The sequence below is a fragment of the Netta rufina genome, assembly GCF_964035555.1.
Source record: "Netta rufina genome assembly, chromosome: 6".
NCBI lineage: Eukaryota > Metazoa > Chordata > Aves > Anseriformes > Anatidae > Netta > Netta rufina.
The window spans coordinates 4872288-4891257 of record NC_140129.1 but is presented as its reverse complement, the minus strand read 5'-3'; the positions used below and the strand labels follow the sequence as shown (position 1 = coordinate 4891257).

General features: G+C 40.4%; 2 protein-coding genes across 3 annotated transcripts in view; one reads left to right on the top strand and one right to left on the bottom strand.

Annotated features, from left to right (window-relative positions):
* HIBCH (3-hydroxyisobutyryl-CoA hydrolase) overlaps positions 1-10187 on the bottom strand; it is a 42041-nt gene extending 31854 nt beyond the window's left edge. The window contains exons 1-6 of one of the 2 annotated variants that reach the window (XM_084289649.1): positions 10092-10187; positions 9244-9286; positions 8372-8512; positions 7077-7161; positions 6101-6181; positions 4550-4602 (exon numbers count right to left, since the gene is read on the bottom strand). In XM_084289649.1, the coding sequence (XP_084145775.1) occupies positions 4550-4602; positions 6101-6181; positions 7077-7161; positions 8372-8512; positions 9244-9286; positions 10092-10123 (435 nt within the window). In that variant the 5' untranslated portion in view covers positions 10124-10187. Of the gene's footprint in view, positions 1-4549; positions 4603-6100; positions 6182-7076; positions 7162-8371; positions 8513-9107; positions 9287-10091 lie in introns of those variants that run through there. The other variant, XM_084289650.1, reaches the window with a different exon arrangement.
* A 207-nt stretch (positions 10188-10394) lies between these two features.
* The window catches only part of MFSD6 (major facilitator superfamily domain containing 6), a 36911-nt gene continuing 28335 nt past the window's right edge, over positions 10395-18970 (top strand). The window contains exon 1 of the mRNA XM_084289359.1: positions 10395-10487. The gene's annotated coding sequence lies outside the window, so the exon portion shown is untranslated. The remainder of the gene's footprint in view (positions 10488-18970) is intronic.

Genomic DNA, 18970 nt, shown 5'->3' with positions numbered 1-18970 from the left:
TTTATAGTCTTTCAGGAAAAGTGTAGCTTGCTGAGATTGATGCTGACACACAAGTTCTGTTCAAGGAAGAACTAAATACTGGTAAAAGGTAAGTGACAAGGAACTGCACTGTGACAGAAGTTTACATTCTGCAAGCAAAAAGAGGTAAGAACAATGGCTTTAAGAGTATGTAGATGTGGTGGCTTCCTAGCATCTGATGTTTTAGGAGGCTTTGGGTTGCGTGAGTTACTTGTGATAGAATACTTCTATCGTATATAGAGGATAATCATTCTGCTCTACTTGGTGCTAATGAATTCCCCAGCTGAAACACAGTCTGGTTTTTGGTAATGAACTGTAAAGTACACAAATTAGAGAGATTCCAGAGGATTGCAAGAAGACAAAGGGAACTAATCTATAGTAAAGACTAAAGAACTAGTCTTTTCCCAGTTAAAGTGAGACGGCTGGGAGAAAGGAAAGTATCTCAAAATGCTCTTAGAGAGCTGTGATTAAGGAATATATTGACTACATACACTGAAGTCTTAAATTAGACACTAGGGAAATCATGAAAGAGTAATTAAGTAGTAGGGTAGGATGTCTAGAAAAACTGAATTCCTGATGATAGAAACTTCTGAACGCATTAGGTAGAAATCACCTAAGCTCTCATCACTCTATATTTAACACTACTTCAAAGTGCAAAAGAATAATCTCAAGGATCCTCTGTACTTCTGTAATCCGAATCTCAATGTATGTGTCATTATTACCCGAGTGACTAAGGCAGGATCAAACAGTATTTTAAACTCTCTAATAGCCACCTTGAAGACACTTTACCTAAGTGCCTTAGATGTAGACTCTCACTTTCAAAGCCCTTGCTTAAAAAAACTGTGCTGATGTGTGTGTTGACAAAAGTAATAGAAAGCCACTTGTGAATCCGGAGAGACAAACAATGAGTCTTCTCGGAATTGCAATAAATATAGCTGAGATCTTTTTCTACTGAGGAGAGAACAAAGCAGGCAGCAGTTCATGCTGCTACTGCCGTCACCAACTAGGCCCAAAAGCTGAGGGTGCAAGGCCGTGGAAACAAGGCTGGGTGACCTCTGTCTCTCAAAGTTGCAAACTATATTCAAATTCCAACTTCCTATTCCTCTCTCTAAACATACATTTAACATTTTGTTATTAAACAAAAGGACACACCCTTTAACAGCAAATGTGGAATTTAAAATTTATTTCACTTTTTTTTTTTTTTAGTAAAATGCCATCATTTTTGCTTCATTAAGATATTCTTGTCACTCAAACCTATTGCCCTGAAGCTGAATAAGTATGAAAAGATTAACAGACAGACTTATGTGGAATTCCAATTCATGATGAACTATAGAGTACATACAAAAAGGTGCAGAGAACAAGCTCCACAGCCCCATCTGTTGGCTAATTAAGCTCTCCAGAGTATCACCTATCAGACTCTAAAGAACATTTATTTCATCTAAAGAATAGTTCATTTTTTGGAATACAATTCCAAGTTTATCACAAATCTAAGATATATGCAAATCAACAGCAAATTTTATTACCTGAGTAGTAATAACTGAGTTTCTAATACGCTGCTGGATTTTTTTAACCAATTTTAAATTAGAACAACATTGCACTCAATATGCATGGTGCTACAAAGGCGTACCTGCATTTCTGAGCATGGCTGAAATTGATGTGGTTGCATTTTTATTCACAGATAAATGGTGTAGAGTGAAATTGAAGCGTTTAAGAGGGTCTCATGACTTTTAAGCCCAAGCTTAAACCACTTGCTTTTAAAGCTAAAGACCTAAACATGTTTTGTTGTGTGTTTGTTTTTAATGACAGTTACTGTGGTTCACAAGTGACAAATGCTTCTAGCTCCCACTCACTTGCAGGGACTAAGCCAGATTTTGAGCATATGAAATAGATTAAATATGACCTTATTGTGTCAAAAACATAGATCCCTAACGTTTGAGTGATTTAAAATAAATTATTTAATTACCACAAATAGAATAACTCCTTTGTATGAATGCAGTTTCCGTGAATAATTAGAGTAGGATAGAGAATTTCTATGCAACAAGGTAAGAGGATGAACGTGACCAGGTTTGTTCCGGTGGTTTTAATCTAAAAATCTTACTGCAGTGCACCTATTTTAACCACAATAGAAAAGAGCTCCTGCAAGCTTTGTTTGGTTAAGGCCAGGAGTGATGGGGGTTCCCCATGCTGACAACACTGATGGAAGAAGGTGGATAAAGAAGGAAGCTAGCACACCTTTCCTGCCTGAACATTAGTGATTTGTCTAAATGGACCAATCTTGTAGAGGTAGCTAAAAGGAACGCAGCTCAAAACTGTCACAGAGCACATACACAAAAATTAATAGGCACTGAGAAATACTACTGCCGACCTCCTGTGTTAAACCATCAGTACATACTTCCATGTACTGTGAGGAGAAAAAAAGTGTGTTGATTTAAAAAAAAAAAAAAAAAAAAAAAAAAAAAACATGCATTCCTGTAAGAAGGGCATTAAAGGACATTATCTCAGAGTAAACTGCAGCTCCACTAACACTGCTAAATAAACAGCATTCAAGGTTACATGAAAGTTTAAAAGCAGTCCATAAACTGTCACCTAACTTTTTCTTCCCCTACCTTAGATTGCATACTTTTTCAACCAAAATTGTATTTTTTTAATCACACTGACATGAAAGACAACCATGACTTCAGTGTGGGATCCTGAGGTGGTACCACAAAGTTTCAAATATAACACAAGGACTAAAATCCTGGCTCTCAGACCCAGCCAAAGAGTGGGCAACAGAACCCTGTATGCTTTAACAGAAATGAAGTGTGTATACTCAGGCTTTGGAATGATATGCTTGTTCCATCTTTTTATTTTTTTTTTTTAATTTCAAAAAGCACAATGCAAGAAAAGGCAAAATGCCTCTTGTGAAATAGTATTTTAGGCTATTATACCAAAATAATGTTTTAGAGAACTGCAAGACAAAAGTACTTCATTGAAAGCTGTTGAGGTCTTCCATGCTCATGCCTCTACTTGTGTTAAACTTTGCCTACAGCAAACACCTGATGAGATTCCTTAAAACATTGAAAAGGAATGCAGTAGAACAGAAGCTGCAGTGTAAGAAAGTGTAAATGTCAGAAGGAGAACAAAAATGCCTGAAGAGTAGCTCTCAAAAAGAAAAAGAAAAAAAAAAAAAAAAAAAAACACACAAAGAAAGAAGAAACCCTGGAGGTGACATACCTGGACAAGTAGGCCAGGTCTTCTCTTTCTATCTTTTCTATCTCTTTCTATTTTCTCTTTCTGAGCAAGATAACATACATTTCTAGTCATCAGGTCCTGCAGTGAAAGGTCCCCTTATCTGTTGAGTAGCTGCATAACATCTTAAGATCTACATCATGTTTCAAATGTCTTTATTAAATAAAACTATATAGGCCTCTGTAGAACAGATGAAAGAAACTAACTTCCTTCTAGGAAGGAACACTCTCTTATATTCCAGCTGCATAAGTTGGGCGATAAATCCCATCAACTTCATATCATAAGCAGATGTTTAAAAACAAAACCAGGAACTCCACTGGCTTAATGAGCTGGTAGCATACGCATTGAAGCAGCTTTCCAGCATAACTATTGACACTGCGTGATAGAGATCCTTTAAATCTTCACTTTCAGCAGCAAGAAAAAACTATCTGTCAAGAACTGTATTGAAGCAGTTGTAATTAGCAGTCCAGGAATACTTGTCATCACCCATAAATCTAAGTGACAATATGGCAGACAGACATCACTGTCAAACTCATTGTTCAAAATAACTCAAGATTATTGTACTCTGTTCCCTACTATGATGCACATATATCCAACAGATGTCAAACTGAAGTGAACAGCATTTCAGCATGTGGAAAAGCATGGTACTGCCACTTACTACCTACTCACAGCATTTAGAGCCAACAATTGCTAAAACAACTATTAGCACTGACTATAACTAGAAATGTGACAGAGTCTCCTCCATTCGTACGCTTTGGAAACAAGATGTGACCTTGGAGAAGGATATCAGGATCCTGTAGCTTCTGATCTGGAAGTACTGCAGAGGTGAGTCTGCAGATGCATTTCCCAGTCAGTTCATGGGAAAATGTAGAACTCTATTTAACAGATGCTCATAACAAGCTTTGAGATTTTTTCCATTTTTTTTTCAAAGACTTGCCTTTTAGGTGTGTATTTATATAGTTCTATTTTCTAATAAATGTTGAGTAGAAAATTATTCTCAACTCTTGTATAATCCACGAACTCACACTGAAGTGTTCTGAAAACCTTTGGGTGGTGTTTGCTGCACTGACAAGATTGTGCTCTTTTCTCAAGCCTACTGGCAGATCCTCAGAGGAAGCAGTTGCAGTAGCTATCAAAGAACAGCAGAAGAACAGCAAGGTAGTCTGACAAGCTAGATACAAAAAGGTTGGATTTAAATGTTTGTTCTTAAATGGAAATGTTTGACACACTTCATGCAACTCAAGTACACCATGTTACATTACTTCAAAACAAATTATATTAGATATAACACCAAGGTACTTACCCCTCCCATTGTAATGCCATCAATAAGTGCCACATAAGGTTTCTTGCAAGTGCCTACAAGAAATGTTAAAACAAAAAAAAAAAAAAGTATTTTTTTCAAAAGAATGACTAACCATATGCATGACAACTTCCTCATGTCTTATTTCAGCAAGAGCAAAAAAATAAATAAATAGCAAATTAAACAAAATATCAACTTACAATGAAGCTTCTTCACATAATTATTAAGCAGGGGAAAGACATACCAGTGAGTGGCTTACTACATTCCTAGTGTTGTAAGAGAACATGAAACATCAGACAGCTTGCCATGTGAGCATCTGATAATCCAGCCATATCTGGCTATTACAAATAATTTTGTAACAAATTAGGGTGAAAAGGGAACTGTTGTGTCTATCTCACAGCTTGGAGTAAGAGCATGTATCAATACAAAGTCAGACTCATTGGTAGATTTAAGCCAAAATGTGACTGAACTACTACAATACGAGCGTGTTCTGTCTTGCCAAGTCTGCTGCATGTTACCCGTGTGTGGCACAGGTCAAGATGTTGCCCTAAAGCACTACAGTTTTATTTGTCAGCTTTATCTGTTGGAGCTTATAGAAATTATGAAACTAAAGATTGGATGCTGTCAATTACTGTTTACAGAAAGATTCAGAAGCCTTCCGAGAATGAAATTGCTGCTTCATATTTGTCGTTTTCAGGTCAGACAAAGTTGAATTAGATTGCTGATAGAGGTATCTGCTACAATAGCTGTTTTCTGTAGCAACTATAGATTGTTTAAAAAAAAAAAAAAAAGACTATTTTACAAGGCACTTTAATCCTCCAAGTCGATAGAAACTGCGAGAACTGAATTTTTAACTCTGTTCTTGCATCAATTTATAAGCTAGAACATGGACTCTCGATGTTAGACTTTGAACTAAGTTTCTACAGAAGTATGTCTGCAAATGCAGTGACAACAGCTCCTCTGTGTACTTGAAGTTCTAAAATACAATATAAAAATATTTCTTTTTAGTAGAAGTCTCAATCCTAAAGGAATACGATTATACCAGATTTACCCAAAATCTAGGTTTTGTAATTATATTGCATTATAGGAATAATATACACTAATCAATTACAAAAAAAGAAAAAACCCTGAGGTATATAGTCTTTAACTATTTGCCGTAATAATATTAAGATTTTTCCATGACACCTTAAATATTTTCTTTGCTGGAGACAGGAAGGTACATAAAAATGCTAATTCTAATAAGTATTACTTTATACTCTTTTGATAACTTCAGTTATTATGCAACATTTTCACCTCTTTTCCTGCAGTGACTAATACTGGATACTTCTGATCAATGTTTAAAAATCCAAACTTTATTCAACTGAAATATGTTTGAAGAAGTTTCTTCTGATCGTAACACTCAACCCTTGATTTTCATCCAAAAGAATAAAAATGTCACTTACTCTAATATTCTATTATCTATATTTTATAGACAAGCAAAGAGAGAAAGTAAATTTATATTCAAAGTCATTGTTATGAAAACGATACAGTTCTAAAACTTGCTGTTAAACATACCAATGGCATTGTTCAGGGTATATTCTTCTCTGAAGAAATCTTGTGCCAGTTTATCTCCAACTTTTCCTGCATCTGTGATGGCTTAAGAGAAACAAAAATTCTGAAGGTAACTAAGGTTAATAGAACACACAAATACAAGTACAAAAATCAGTACTGCATGATAAAAAAAAAAAAAAAAAACTTGTCCTACAGCAGTCAACAGCAACTTAATCCTGCTTTATTTTACTTGAGCAAACAAATTTATCAAATTTAAATATGAACAGCTATCCAATTTGAGTCCCTTCCATTATGCTGGAGAGTTGAGAGACTGCAGTCTATTTTCTACACTATGGAACCCTTCCTAGTGGTTGTCAGTCTTGTCTGTAGTATTTCATAGCAATATATGGAACAGTCACTTAAAACTGATTACACTGAAAACCGAATACTAAAAATGAGAAGCCAGTAAGAGTAGGGCATAATTTAACAATAGCCTGTACTGCTTGATTACCTAGGATTTAAAACAACCGCCAATTCAAACAGTTTGGAGACTTTCTACCATTCATAGTTAAAGAATAATCACAAATACATTGATCACTGTAGCCAGCTACTTATCTAGCCACCTCTGAGTCAAACATCAGAGAAATTATCCAACAAAGTTAGAACCCTTCAAATTCCTTGTAAATAAGCTGTCTTTAATGAAATGCTGGGAAGAAGAAGGAAGAGACAAGAAACCTCTCAGTGACTGGCTGCTATCACCAGTTATTCATAAGCAAGAATTTGACATATCTTTCCCAGTTACTGTTTTGTGTTGATTGGTTTAATTTATTTACCGTGACTCAGGTAAACAGAGGCTTGCCACAAAACAGTGAGTTTAGTTGTGCCAATTTCTTCTAACACCTTGACGCACAGATGCTGTATGATGCTGTTGTCATGAGACAGCTGTTGGAACATTGCGTATAAAACAGTAAAAACTATTTAAAGTGACTGTAGCCCTTACCTCTGATGTCACCACCAGCACAAAAAGCTTTTCCTCCAGTTCCCTTTATGATTATTAGAAAAGTTTCAGGATCTTGCTCCCAAGCCTAAAGTGAGGCAAATGTTTCCACATAAGATTAAAATTCTAATTCAATATTCTTTTTCTGTATTGTATGATTCTTATTTTATTTTTTCAGAAAGATTGTTTTTAAAATGAAGTCTGAGAGCTACACACATTTGCTTAGGAGTTTCTAACTGCCACTCCATTGTCATATTCAACCCTGGTGGCAGAGATTTGCACAGCCACTTCGTGTATTTCAGAATGCCCAAGGACAGCTCCCGTTCTCTGACAAAAAGCAGAACTCCCTAAAGCAGGGCCCTATATAAACCTGGATGGGAACACAACACTGGGGGAGAAAGCTGGGAATAGAGAAGATATAGTAACTGTTTCAAGACAATTCATGGAAGCTTTGTGTATCTAAGATGTGCAGCAAGGAAAAGAGCATTTAAATTGTTGATGGATATTTTCAAAATGATTGCAATCAATACCTGTCAAGGACTGGATTAAGCCAATTTGTGCACAGATGCATCTGTGACAAGGTATTTCTGTCTACCAGCAGCTATACTTAAAATTACTCCACCTTTTAAGGTTGTGCATAAAACAAATTCAGTACTCAGTACTACTTTAAATGTTCTTCAGAGAATGCATAAGTTTGCAACATAACCATCTGTTAAAATATCAAGAGGCAGGTAACTGTCTAACAAGTACTGGTATTTAATATTTGACTTTCTGCATATGATGTAAATTAAAAAAGACTATTTGCATGCTTAAAATTTCACGTTACTTTACTGAGAAGCATTGTCCATAACTCCACAAGGCTCTTTTTTAGGGAATGAAACTAAAGCAACTTGCTTCATGATAATTTGTATCTTTTGTTTCAGCCACCCAATTTCCCAGCAAAACATGCACTCAACTCAGAGGCAACACCTCTGTACAGCTTAGAATATGTGCTGACTGACCAACTGGGTGTTGAGAACAGAAACACATAAACACTAACTACTGCTTGCCTTTAGTTCAGTCCTGGTGTTAATACAGGGGTCTTATCTATGCAGGTGCTAAAACTTCACTTTTTGTCTGACAGCTTTTTTCTTTGGTGTCTTTTCTTTCTAACCTGCTTGAAATTGTCTGTTCTTTTCCATCCTACACATCTGAGCTCATTAGCAAGTGTTCTCACAATCTATTTATTTAAATTGGTATGCTATGAAGTGTCAGAATGAATTTTAAAAGCAGTATCAGGTAACATAACAGCTACTAACCTTTATTTGTGGATAAATTTGTTGGATCATAGAAAGATTTAGCGCATTGAGAGCCTTGGGTCTATTCAAAGTTATTATTCCTGCACCTCCTTTCTTTTCCAACAACACTTCATCTGAAGAATCAGTATGCTTACACATTTTCTGTAAGTGCAAAAACAAATAAAATAAATGTCTTAATGTCTTTGATGTCTTAAGTAACGTATGAGAGCATTTATGGAAATATACTCTCTCAAAGCACACTATTCAAGATTATAAAAATATGTGTTTTGAATTTCACATTAAGGCTTTCCCACTGTAATTCAAGTCATATTTGTATTTCTTACATGGTTCTCTTGGAGCCGCTTTATTATTCTGAAGGACTCTGACAAACCTCAGACAAGCTTTTGAGCTATATGCTCTTTGGCAATGACACTTGAGATACTAAACGATGAACTCTGGTGTTTAAAACTGACATTCTGAAAACACCTACAACAATTACAGTAAAAGTTTTGTATGTCCCTAGTGCTACTTTGATACTGCAACCACAAATGTACGTACAACTTCTTACGTAACTTCTAACAGTTGAGTTGGTTGCTAACCTATTTTCACAATTGAATTTTACATTCAAACTCAAAGTTGAATGACATTTAAGGAATATAAGGAAGCTAACATGGAAACTAACTATAAAATTAGGGAAAGCCAAATAATTGGGCTTTAGTTTATGGTTTAGTAGACACACAACAAAGTGCTCACATACACAGGCAATGTTCTGCCTGAAGGGCATTCAGAAGCACCACACACACACATTAGAAGTTGCATGTGTTGTCTGCCTCAGGTATGGGGTTAAACGTCCCAAGGGCTTCCGACTCAGTCAAACACGATGTAGTTCTTACCAAATGCTGTAATATTACTTGCAGTCTGTTAAATGGCTTCAGTCTGAAAAAGAAATGTTAAAAACTAAAATTCTAAAACAGCTATACAACCCCCACACGCACAGCTGAGCAAAGCTTTGTCAGAAAATTTCTAGACTTGATTGCTCTACCTTCTACTTTGTCTTAATCAAGTAATATTTTGATATCGAAGTGGTTGGAAGTATCATTGCATGTTGTTATATATAGATACCAATGTCAATGCTAATGTTTTCATTGCATTTAAGCAATTGCAAGTTGTCTGGGCGCTAATATGACAAAGTAGGAGTTTGGGGGATGCTTGTCTGGAACTTTTAATACTTGTATTTTGAAAAAAAAAAAAAAAAAAAAAAAAAACAACCACAGTCCCGAGGCTTCCATTACACAAAGCCTGCTCTCGCTGTGTTGCACGTATGCACATTTAAGTAGGGTTTACGAAACAACTCGAGCAAAGTTAATGCTTGTGCTGCCAAGAGGAGACATCTGGCCATACCAAACTGTTTATAAAAGCAGGTTTTGAACCTGTTACTTAAGTAACAGGCGTTTATTGTCGTTGTATTCTACTGAGGAGAATAATAAAACCAGCATCCGCACACATAGCAGGCGCGCTGGGATGAGGCGATTTTTAAGCTCCCTTCATGATCCCAGTAATTGTGTGATTTAATGGAAAGCGGCATTTACAGGACTTCACGCCACAGCCACCAACAGCGCGTTGTACCACGGCGGGGGGGAAGCCGCGGGGGCTGAGGGCAGGGCGCGGGGCAGGCAGCGAGCCCTGAGGCGCCGCCATTTCGGGGCGGGGGGTGGGGGGGGAGCGGCCGCGCGGCCGTTACCTGGGCAGCGGCCGCAGCAGGCGGGCCGCCATGGCGGCTGCCGGCGCCGTCGCTCTCCGTCATGGGCCCCGGTACGGCGGGGCTGGGCGGGGCGGGAGCATGCGCGGGGCCTCAGCCCCGGTCTGGGGGTGTTGTGAGTCCTGTGGGGCTGGGGCTGGAGCCCCGATGGGCCCCGCACCCTGTTAGATGCTCGGGGTGTCCGCCAGGCTGCGTGTGGCGGTGTGGTGCTGGCAGCAGCAAGGCTTGGTCCGGTGGTTGTGAGCTCCCTGTTCCCTCACAGGCTCTGTGCTGCCTGCTCGGCCATCGATGTGCCGCTGCCGGGACTGAGGAGCTGAGCTCATGTGCCGCCCCACCGCCAAGCAGGTCTTCTGTAAAGGGAAGAGGACCTCAGGGAAGGTAAACGCAGGGACTGAGGAGATGGTGTGGCTGCTGCTCCACTGGCAGCCAGAGACACAGCCCTGAGCTCAAACACAGCCTGCACTCAGCAAATGCACTCAAATCGCACTCAGGGAAACTGCCTTTTTTCAAATATAAGTGCGTTAAGACAATTCAATATATTGTTCATTAAGACAATTCAATATGTTCTCAATATAAGTTCATTAAGACAATTGAGGATTTACAGACATCATACTAGTAGTCCATAATACTAAATTAACTTTTTATGCAGTAACTGTTACGCTGCTCCATAGATTTTTATTTTTTTTTAAGCTAACGCACGCCATCGTGAGACATCGAAAAGCATGATGACCCATGGAGTAAATGGCAATGCGGTGCATTAGGTACATTAGTAGAAATGTAGCTTCACTATCTCAATGTAGCAAGTTCAGCACTTGATTTGTATCTGTATTGACAACAAACAAAAGCAAACAAGCAAACTTTGCAGCAAGTTTATTTTGCTGGAACAAAAAATCCACGCCTCCTGTAGCACTTCTGGAGAAGTCCCCAGAGGGCAGCCTTGCTCTTTATTTCCAGAAATGATTCAGCCCCTGCTTGCAGCAGCGTCATCAGTATTGGCATTTCCGTTGTAGTAACTCGGGGCATATTAAATTTAGTTGCAAAAATCTTCATCAGACTAAATAGACACAAGACAATACACGAAACATTTCAGTATTATGCAGCCTCAGTTTTCAGTCTTGTACATTGTGGGGAAAAAAAATGACTGAGAGAACAGGACAGAAGGTGCTTTTGCAGGCTTTGGGAGTGTGCCTACTGCGAGTTAATTAACTGCAGAATTCATTAGGCCATCCAGACTATATAGACCTTTACTCATAGATCATATGGTTGTGAAAGATGCAGCCTATTAATGTTATCTTGGCTATATAAAACCTTATATACTGTCTTACAGCAAGTTGCACACAATCAAATCTAAACCAACCTAAGCAACACCAAATTACCATGGTGGCCAAATCTGAACCCATATTTATATTTTTTATTTATATTTATACTTGTTAAGAGTGAGATAACTGCATCTCTTATCTAGGCCTAACCAGGTTATGGGGAGTTTGATAAGCAGATAATGTTTTTGTACTTAGTATCTGATGCCTGGAAGTCTACATATTTCACTAGCAAATATGAACAGCGCCTTTCTATAGGGGAATCCTTTTGTTAGCATCGTTGTGGAAATGAAGAAATTGGTGCATGGAAGCTAATCACAGGTAAGAGCGAGAGGAGTCTGTGAAACTCCTGGAAATCTCTTAATAAATTCCACCTGCACACGAAGGGGAAGGCTGTGATCAGGACGTGATTACACAGGATGGCAGTGTCTAGGAGTCCAGAATAGAAGTCAGTGGTCTGATTCACCTTTTACTTATCCAGATTTTAATCTATTTCATCCCCTCCTGGCTTCAGTGTAAATAATGGTGTAGAGCCTTTCTTTGTTGTCTCCCAGCTGTATGTCTGATTTGGAACAAGAGCGGGGCCTGCTCATTTGTAGATAATGTAGTAACACAAGCATTGTCTTGCAACAGCTACCAATTTCTTTCCAGGATGATGACACTAAATTTATGCTTGTTTTTTTTCTTTTTTTTTTTTTTCTTTTTTTTTTTTCCTGTTGGTTTCGAGAAGGAGCTTTGGAGCCATATTTCTTGAGCCTTGTGTTCTACTTTATTTTAAAACATGCCACTGATGGCTTAAATTTACCTGTGTGTTTTTGTTTGTTTGTACGGAGCTCTGAAGAGTACTGCAGTTTTCTCACTGATAACCATTTGGTGCGTGCAAGCCAGTCCAAAGTTGGGTTCAAAAAGTAACTCAGATACCAGGGATTTTAGTAGTACTTCACACCCTATTTTCTGCAGAGTGGAATGCCAAAGGGAAAACGCTTTCTAAAAAGAAAATAAAAGATTGCTATCCATAAAAGTAGTGAAAACGTTGAAAATAATGAAGTTTTATATGAGAATAAGTTGAATGAGATAACATTTAACTAGGGAGCTCGTGGATGATATTGCTATCAGCAAAGAGGGCTGTGGCAGAGTGGATATTTTCGGGGTGAGCAGCACCCCTAGTAACCGAGCCAGGAATTCAAGGAGTGCAAGTGCAGTAGCCAGAAGGATAGGCAGGTTGTAATTCCTCCCTGTGGAGAAATTTCCTGGCAGTGAGTTCAGCAGGTTTGGAAAGAGAAAACAAATTGCAGACTGTAGGAGGACTTCAGAGTTGAGCAGATGTTTGGGGGTTTTGCTTTTGGTAGGGTTTTTTTTTTGGTTTCTTTTCCAGAAAAACATACAACTTCAGCATCAGGATGCTGTTGCTCCCCAGAAGGATTTCAAGAGCAGCTCAGCTGCATTCTGTACGTTACCTCTATACTGCTAATTAATGATTAATTTGTACCTCTCAGTTACTCGCCTGTGAGAGCTCTGACTGCATTTCACCAAGAACAGATAATAAATGGTTTGAGTACTTCATCATGGCCCGCGCTTCTGCATCTTGGCTTGCAGTAAACAATCTTTTCCTTCGTTGGTCTAAGAGCTAGCAGCTAATTTCTGTGTGTGGATAGTGTGGGTAGCAAGTGCATCCTCACGGGAGAAAGGAGCTTTGAGGAATACAATGGGGAAAACCCCCAGTTTATCCTACCTAACTGGCTAGAAGTGTGTTGACAAGTGCCCCACGGATTGATTGATTTTTTTCTCCTCTCCTCAGTACAACCCCGATTGATTGTACTCTAAAGCACATGATAAGGCTTAAATTTGGTTGCCCCAGCGAGGGCAGCGAGTACCAAAGGCTCTGGTCTGCAAGGGGCAGCCTGCCGTTGGCTTCAGCAATAGTAGAAGTTGACTTACACTAAGTGGAAAACTAATTGTCTCTCCGCTCCCTAAAAATAAGCCGGGCCAGGGAAGGACTGAAGCACAGGAAACATGTCTGTAATATGGAGAAGCCTTTTTTTTTTTTTTTTTTTTTTGCTTTTGTCTGTAAAGTGAGTAATTCCCTGGGAAGAGGCTGCCTTCCCCAGGGCGGTGAGTCAGGCTTGTCGGCCAGCGGGTCCGCATCACGGCTGGGGTCAGAGCTCTGGGATGAGCTCCCGGCGAGTGGCGTTCACTGCTCCATTTCTCCTGTAACACAAGGGTTGGAGGGGGGGGAAGCCCTTTTTTTTTATTATTATTATTATTATTTCTTTTTACCAATTAGCCTGCGTTTTGCTGGTTGGGAAGTGCCTGGAAGCAGATGAAAGCCAAGCCGTAAAGGACCTGTGAGTGAGGCACTTTTTTCCATTTCTCCCCTGGCCTCCGAGGGCGCCGGGGGAGGCGCGGGGGTGGCTGGTGCTGCGGCAGGCAGCCCGGAGAGGCTCCACGGCAAGGTCCAGCCACCAGTGGGTTCCTCCCCTCCCACCGCCCCGCTCAGACACGCCACTCGCTGCATCCACCCACCAGGCCCCTCCGGGTTAGACAGGACCCTGGGCAAACACCCTCCTACGTCTTTCTTCCCTGCTGCCGCAAGCAATCTGTCACTCCTCCCCTCAAACCACCCACCACCCACGTACCAAACCATAACTGCAAGGAACACCCTCTCCCCTTCCCCCTGCGCTCCCCGCCGCTCTGTTCCTCCCAGCGGGTGCGAAATGCCTGCAGACGCGGTGGGCGCCCCTGGGTCTGGTGTTGGGACCCAAGGTGTTGGGTGCCTGCCACGCTCCGAGCTCGGCGAGGGCTCGGCTCGCAGATGCCTGGTGATGGTTTTTCCTTGCGTGTGATTACACGTGTGCAGGTGGGCAGGGGCTGCTCGCCTCGATGTGCCTTCCTTCCACTCCCGTTCCCGGCCTCCCACGCATCCAGCGATGAGAAATGCTGCAGAAGACTGACCAGCCACCAGCCCGCCCACCTGAGGAGGAGGAGCAGCAGCAGCAGCAGCACATTTCTCTCTCTCTCTCCCTCTCTGCTTTTTAAACACAGTTAAAAAGAGCTGCAGCGTGGGTGGAAATAGCTGTAGGGAGTGTGTGTGGGAATGGGGCCAGAGGAAAGTGAATTTTCTGCTGGGAGGACAGTTACTTCTCGTAGACCGGGGAAGGAAAAAATCCCCAAGGATAACTTAATGCTGAGGGTGTCTTTAGGTGTAAATTAGTTCTTAAGGCTCACTTTCCCAGGTCTGGAAAGAATGAAGCAGTGTTTATTTCTCCATGGTAGTCCAAGCAATGGGACGGCAGCAGCCAGCGCTCAGGGAAGCTTGCCTACATGACTCCAGGAGCCTGTAGCAAGTGGTATTTGTGTGGCATCCCATTGTGTCAGCGTGGCTCTGGTTCTGCTCCTGGCGTACGTGGCTGATTCGATGAGAGTCAGAGCTGCTTCTATGTAGGAAGAGAAAAGAGCATGTGGAGCATGTGGTTTTCACCGTGTGGGTCTCTATTTCCAAATACCACCCCTATTGGCCCTCTTGAAATAGCACTATCCCAGAATATCAGTTAATTCAGAATTTACTCTAAATTTGTGCTCCTATAAGAAATTAAATTCAAGCTTATTTATGTTAACAGGATGTTATTTGAGGTGCTTTGCTTCTGTTGCATGAAAATAGCAGTGAAACTAGTAGAGGAAAACACAACTTGTGAGACTGGTGGCACGGAGTACGAAGTGGTACCGCCGCTTCAGAAATCTCTCTGATAGACTGAGAACTGCGGGTACGGAGCAGCCTTCAGGTTCTGGCTCGGTTTGACCTGTCTACCTAGGAAGAAAAGGTTTTACAATGTGTAATGCTAATCAGATTGTTCTGACTTAGTTGCATGCATTCGTCTCAGTCAAGAGCTCTACCCATGCGTTTATTTTGTCTAGGTTTCTCACCGGCATTGGGCATCCCACATGCATTACCGATGTCGAACCTCACATTCGGTTGTGGTCTGTAATGAGTCAGAGATGCAATAACCTAATGAATTTTGAGAAATTTGACCTTCGAAGTACAGGAGATTTTTCAAAAATCCTGGATAGGGCGTTTAATTTGCTCCTAATGTGTAGAGACCTTCAGCCTGATATCTGAGTGGGTTTGGCCCCATGAAGGAACTTTCTTTGTGGAAATGGAGCACACGCTGGAGCACAAAAGCAACGTGTCTTCTGGACAGACAGAGCAGTTTTCCAGACCCATTTCACAGGCTGGGACTGCACGGGTACAATACGGTAGGAAACTGGGCTCGCTGACTTCGGGGCCCCCTACCCCAGGCTAGCATTTTCCGTAGCTCTGGAGATTTTACCCTGGAGTAGGAAAGCAAAATGTAGGCACAATTCCTTCCACTGATCAGCTCAGAAACAAATGGATTTATGATTAAGCCTGGCACAGCTTTGCATGTAACACAACAGAAAGATCAGCTGGTGGACTGAGACTAGCAAGAGCTAGACAAGTATCAACGGGGATGGAGCCTTAATGGAACTAATTACCCTGATCTGTTAAAAGCCTTATTTTTGAATGGCTTCAGTGATTAATATTTTAAATATATCCTTATAACTTTACACAGAATCTTATGTAACTCATAATTATAATCTACTGGAATTACATACCCACACTGAGGGGGAAATGTATTCCAAATAGTAAGTTGGTGTCACTTGACTGATGTACTTTGAAACACTGCACTAATTCCTTTGTCGGGAGTGCTTGGAAGTACGATCGGCCCGCTTGTAATTCTATCCTGCATTTAGTGTTGGTTCAGTTAACTTTAAAGGTAGTGCTGTTCATACCTTTTATATCAATGAATGTACATCAGATTTTACATGCAGATTATACGCTTATCTTGCCAACTGCTGTTAGCCTGGAATTTTCTTTGGATGATCTATTGTGGTGGAATGATATTATTCAAGAAGTTTAAAAAAAAAAAAAAAAAAAAGCATTTAGAATAATGTAAGGTCTATTTCAGGAGCTCGGTCCTGTTTGTAACGTTCCTGTTGGCTCCCTGTTTTACCCCGTGAATGCTATGCCTCTGGCCCCACAGCATCCAGTACCCAGCCGTGCCTTTTCAGGGCTCATGGGGAATGAGTAGTGACCCCACTCTGTTCCACTCAAAGTCGTAGTGAACTAAGCATAAGAGCAAGCATTTGATGCTAATTAGTAGCTTTTTGACAGTCCGGACGTTTGATGAGTACGGAGAGCGCCTCAGCTGTTTATTTTAAGGGTTTGTTGCTCTAAATTACAGCAAGTCTCTTCAGCAGGGCAGTGTGGCTGACAGCGAGTGTTTCTTGTTAAGTGGGTGTCTGTGCGTTTAAGCCTTGCCACGTTACTCATCTGACACCTTGCACAGGTATTGATTTTTCACTTGACAAGTTCTACGTTTTGTTTTAAAGGTCAATGTTAAGGGTATTTTTCCAAATTTCTTTCCGTTTTCCTTGGTTCTGGAGTGTAGCTAATGGTGTTTATAAAATCATGCCTTTGAAGAACATTGCCTAGGGGAAGATATTTCATTTAATGCCACAAGTAATGCAAAGGACAGAGCAGAGAGTTTAAAAATCACGAGGAAAAGAGGTCAGATATATGCTTACTATTAAAAAGTAAGCATCTATCATTCATTACTGCAGATGTATTCTGTTCTTAAATAGAAAATACCAGCCTCCATTAATTGTGGGCAAATGCTGGCTTCAATGCAACTCGATTTGCCAGACTTCTATAACCGTGTGTAATCATTAACCTCATGGAAAGCACGCGTAGCAAGTCAGGAGGGAGCGTGTGTGTTTGTTGTAAAGACACACAGGGAGTGCCTGGCTCCTGGAGCCCTCCTTCCCTGGGTACGCTTCCCCAGGGGAAGAAAGCTGCGGCAGCCGTGGCAGGGCACGCGGATCTGAATTGCTCCCAGGGAATTACACGGTCATTAGTTCCTCTTGGCAATCTCCCCCGTGGTTTTCGTGATGCCTCTGGTTCTCCTGTCTAGACCTGGGCAGCCTCCTCCTCTCTCTCTGTGACAGCAGTCAACCTGCAGCGGAGGTTCATGCTGCTAAGAGCAGTATGTAGGAATATGTAATTATTTCAGAAATAACACGCTACACAGTGTGATTTAGTCATACTTTGACACACCTCTGTCTGCCAAGAAATAGGCAGGCACTACCTTATAAAACTGTTGCTAAGAGCACTTCTTCAGGCTCCGGGAGTGAGAAGATGCTTTATTGCATGGTTAACTGCAGGAGTTAACAGCAGGGTTGCAATCTGGGACCCGCAAAGATCTGAAAGCAGGCAAATCTGTTGCTTGAATTAGAGGCCCTACTTCTGCCTAGGAGATGTAGCACCATGCAGAGATAGCTCGGGACATTAGCTGGGAAATCTAAAGCACTTTGGAAAGTGATTTTATTGACATTTGTGACCTTAAAAAAAAAAAAAAAAAAAAAAAAGAAGTAAAAGAGGAAAGACAATTCTGGCCAATGTCAAGAAAAAACATCTTTTGTTTGTTTTATGATAAAGTTAGGCAATTTACTAAGATAGAGATTATGTAAAAAGATAAATTTAAAAATTCTTTTAAAAGAATCTATTTTCAATATGAAATGCTAATGGAAATCTTTTTTCCTCGTGACTGAGGTGGAGAATCATGAAACACGTTTGGGCTGTGCGTGTTCCTTCTGTGCCACTGCTAGCATCCCTGTAACCCTCGGGAGCCTTTTGGAACAGCCACAATCGACCAGTTCCTTCCTAGTAAGAGACAGACATATTTTGGAGGTACAGCTGTTTATAATCGCAGTTACAGTAGCAACACACAATTTTCAACCTTCTTTAGATAGTCAGAAGAGGCAGACATTGAGAAATATGTCTGTAGCTGATAGTTTTGCTTTTAAAAGTCATTGTATTACGTGGAGGTTTTAATTAAGCTACAAGAAAGAGCCAAATGGTCACAACAACACCTGATTTCATGTAACTTAGAAGTCAGACTCTTAACATGAATCAGCCATTGCAGCTGTAAAGAAAGTTACCTTGATTATTTTGGTGTGAGTGAGTCATTTCACTATTCTGCTTTAGTTTTTACATCTGTAAAGTAAAAAGAGTAACCTTTACTGTTCTTGTTATAATATCAGACTTCACTTTATAGTTGAAACAATAAGATGCTTCCTATTAGTGATTACAGATGGCATCTTGTCCTTACACAAAAAGCATCTCCAGTTATTGAACGAAAGAGTAAGTGTGGTTTATCAGTGTTTGCAGCACGTTATCAGAAAATGCCATATAGCACGGTGAGCTGGAATTCCGGACTCCAGAGGACGAGGAATTAGATACCACCTGCTTTGAATTTCTGTGTTGCTTTGCAAAGCAGCACACAGAACACATTTCCCCTTTGATAATAATAATAAGCTGTTCTATAGACTGTTTTAAACAGAAATCCAAACCGTATCTTCTACATATATAAGAAAAGATGCATGCTTTTTTTTTTTTTCCTGACAAAATTTGACTCCTGCTTCATATACAAGCCCATAATGCTGTTACCTATCAGCCCTCACCCAGCTCTG